This window comes from Drosophila innubila (genome assembly GCF_004354385.1).
Source record: "Drosophila innubila isolate TH190305 chromosome Y unlocalized genomic scaffold, UK_Dinn_1.0 360_Y_Y, whole genome shotgun sequence".
Taxonomy (NCBI): Eukaryota; Metazoa; Arthropoda; class Insecta; order Diptera; family Drosophilidae; genus Drosophila; species Drosophila innubila.
Genome location: NW_022995405.1, coordinates 388 through 4417, shown reverse-complemented (window position 1 = coordinate 4417; position 4030 = coordinate 388). Strand labels below are relative to the sequence as shown.

Genomic DNA, 4030 nt, shown 5'->3' with positions numbered 1-4030 from the left:
GTTACATACATTCCAACGAACACAATATACCCTTTTACTTATTTTTTAAGTAACGGGTATGAATAGTAGTGCTAATGGTCTGAAAATTTAATAGCATTAAAAATAGTAGTGCTAATGATATGAAATTACAGTTGGATTGAAAAACAGTAGAGCTAATGATAGGAAAAATAAATATGAAGATATTTTCATAATTTTTTTTAGCTCAACTAACAGCTCTTAGTTGACACTAAACAAATAAATGTATGAGTATAACATAATGCATTAAAAACCATTTTGAAGCATACAAATAGCTGTTATATGAAATAAGTTATAAAATGTGAATAGCAATGGCAAAATAAAATAAATTGTTGGCAATAAATCGATACTTACTTGAAACATATTAGGCGTAGTTGCGGATGAAAAGTTAATGGACTTGGAAAGATGCTCTTCAGGATCATAACGACTCATATAGGCCGTTATCATTACTGTTTTAGCGGTACCCTGCTCTCCAATAAGCAAAACCTGCTTGAGCTGTTTTGCACTATTATGTATCAGAAATGCTGTACGTACATTATCTACATTAGGTACCAAAATTGATGCGAACTCAGGAATCTCATCCTCTGGAAAATTAAATACATCTACACGAGAATTCCAATGTTGCCAACTTCCATTATCATCCACATAGTATTCAAAAATTGTTTCTGTCGCTCCACGCTTCGGCCAAACTATAAAAATATTTCTCGTTACTTAGTTGAGAACCATCAAAATTATAACATAAATTACTTACGCATTTTTGAAGGATGTTTGACAAGAAACTCTTCAAACTTTTCACGTTCTGAAAGTTCTAATACTGCCCCTAATGACCACATTAGGGAAAAAAGGAATATGCGCTCAAGTGTTCTTTCACTACGGGATAAAATTTCAATCAAAAGGCCATCCATTATGTCTAACATTTGCCGAATATAAAGAGCCTCTAATATTTTCATTTTAGCTGCAAGCCTAGTTTGCAAAAAAGTATGTGCATCATCATATATTGAATGATAACATCGTGTATATATTTCTCTATCGTCACCGTGCTTCATTAACCACGCTTCCATATAGACTTTCCAACTCAAAACGGAAGAGCTTGTAAACACCATACCTACACGACTAACGGTTGCGGGCGATGCATTGTCAACATTATCTGGCTCAAAAACAAGCTTAGAGTTTTCGGCCATTTTAATTCGGTCTCCATTCGCCAAAGTAAGTGTTTTGTTGTCATCCAGAACTGAGTTTAAATTTTCGATCCACACAGCATCGACTGGACCATCCAGTACTATCCAGCAGTTTTGATGATGAGGAATTTTTAATGAACGGCGCCATAATGTTGAAAAAATTCCATCAGTCCAGTCATTTGTGGCTACATCCAATCTTCCAAACATTTGTGGCGCTGTTATAGCCTTAGGGTTCATTCTCATTTCTTTATGTAGTCGTCCCATTTTGGTAAAGCAACGAAGCATGCAGATGGTGCAACTAGTTTTTCCTGATCCAGTAGGACCCATAAGCATTAGGCCATGTCGCACCAGTGATGTTTCATATAATTGAACCACCTTCAAATTCCACTCGGGGTTATTTACAAAACCCAATTCTTCGCAAACTTTTAAGATTGATCTCTGTAACTCTTTATAAACATTAGTGGTCAGCTTTATTCCTGGGAACATATCATCAACTAGCGATACAAAAAGGCCTTCATCTTCATCAATAAGCTTTGAGACATTCATATCGCGTAGGACCCGCATTACTATAGTTTCCTCCGTATCACTCGGGTTTGATCGTTTTTGGGACCCAAGAGTTCGTAATACAGAAAGAATATTTCTCAGACCAAAGTCATAATGAACCTGTTTTGATAGCTGTTCTTCGCATAATTTATAAAGAGTAAACATTTTTCTAGAAAGTAATACGTTTTCCTTAAAACCACAGCTAGCCATTTTAACCCGAATGATAATTTGCCGATCAGGTACCATCATGGCTACAGTTCGAAACATGATTTTAAGATTTTCCGGCAACTCCTGACGTCCAGCATACCCAGGATTCATTGTTATAAATATTCCAAACTCTGGGTTAAGTGTCACATCATCACCATCCAGGAAAATAAAGGATGATCGTTTCTCTTTTCGAGCCGTCAACACAATACTGAAAGAAGATCGTAATTGTTATAAAAATTTAAGCACTTTATTAAACTTACTATATTTGTTGTGCTGCGACAGACAATACAGGTAACTCAATACGGTTAAACTCATCGAAGCACCCCCAAGAACCAGACTGAGCCAGTCCTTTATAAATTCGGCCTAAACCTCGAAAATCCATTTGGTCAGAACAGTTAAATACAACAACTAGTTTTCCCAATGCGCGTCCCATATCCTTTGTAGTTTCTGTTTTCCCCGTTCCTGCGGGACCAGCTGGAGCTCCACCCATGCACATGCCAACAGCTTGCGCAAGAGTTATATAGCAACGATCAGTCAAAGGAGTAATAGCTAAGCGTTCTGTAACGCCGAGGTATTCATTTTGATAAATAAAATTTACATCAGTGATGCCCACAATTATGTCATCGTTGTCTTCATTAAAATAAAATCGTGCTTGCTTTTGCCATTCAAAATCGCCTGCAGATTTTATGCGCTGACTACACAAGTCATCAAATATATCGCGCTGATGGACATGAATGGTTACCATTGTCTCAAAACGTATACGATCCAGTGAAGTTAGATCCTTAACAGTCAAGTCTATAAAAAAGTTTAGCAAAACTAGAAATTTATTATTTGTTCGCTTCATTATTGTCTTATCCGACCGACACTTCCGCAAGGCGTACTCTGAATCTTTGGTCCAGAGAAGCTGCACGCCAATGACACCTGCTTGTCCACAATATGACGGAAATTCCTCTGCAAAATTAAACTCAGGGTCATTTAGACTTAATGCCATTCCAGCAAGAATAGTTCTCAATGTATCTTGCATTTCTTTAAGCAATCGACCTAGCCAAAGCTCAACGCTACCAATACACTGTACTGTATTTTCAAATTTAACTTTTTCATGATTTGAAGAATTCATGCCATCAATTATATCACTTGCCTTTTCCTGAAAGTCTACGGTGGCGATTGCATCGAATATGCTTAATAAGTGCGGTTGTATCGAAGTTGGATCAGACGCTTGGCCCAGTATCTCCAAGAGTACTGGATCTGATACAAAAAAGAAACGAGGAAATAACAATCGCTTTGATTCTAAGTAGCCTGTTAGACTTTTCTGACACGTTTCTAGCTGATCAAATAACCAATTAAGATTGACGGCTAGTGACTCATCTCCTGTACAACACTCCACAGCGTTTGGTATTTCTCGTGCTCGCATCATTATTTTAACGTAACTCTTGTCAATATTCACAAAACGTTTTGCTTCCATTGGGAGCTGCTTTGATATATCACCGCCCACAAAGACAGCCTCTAAGTATATCCAGAGATTTTGAACCATTAGCCATTTTTCCAAAATATCACCAGTACTAACGAGTTTCCAAAGCCAAAGCTGAATATCTTTTTTAAATGGGGCGTTGTATCGATTTGAGCTTAATGAATTCATTATCATTAAGCTATCCTCGACTGAGGCTATAAGAGCCAAAGTTTCGGCACCCTTAAGAACCAATTCCCCACGGTTTCTAAACTGACCTAGTTGTAAGCTTAATAAAGCCCAGTCAGCAATGATTTGCTTAAGCTTAGCTTCTATATCTAACTCTTTGCCAGCTCCTACACAAATGTCTTCAACATCCTCCTTATATTTTAAAATTGGTGCATCCAATAGTTTTCCAAGGGTAAATTTTGGATCAGTTGGATCGAAGCTAGTTTTAAAAAGCGCATTTAATCGGACCCAGTGACGTTCTTTCATTGCTTTATTTGTCATTAATTCAAGTAATGGACATGTCTCATTAAAATCGTCAATTTTTGTCTTCAAGTCTATAAATGCTGGCCAAGACTGCATTCCTTTTGGAAGCTTTCTGCATCGTAATTGAAAGTCCGCCAGCTCTGCACTAATG

The 4030-nt window shown here is 37.3% G+C and overlaps 1 protein-coding gene across 1 annotated transcript; it reads right to left on the bottom strand.

Moving 5' to 3' along the window:
* Positions 1 to 369: 369 nt before the first annotated feature.
* LOC117793182 (dynein heavy chain 5, axonemal-like) lies at positions 370 to 3635 on the bottom strand (the record flags this gene model as incomplete). The annotated part of the gene is made up of 3 exons (XM_034633473.1): positions 2204 to 3635; positions 767 to 2151; positions 370 to 704 (listed from the first exon to the last, which is right to left on the bottom strand). Coding segments are annotated over exons 1-3 (3102 nt in total), but the record flags the coding sequence as incomplete, so codon positions are not given.
* Positions 3636 to 4030: the final 395 nt, after the last annotated feature.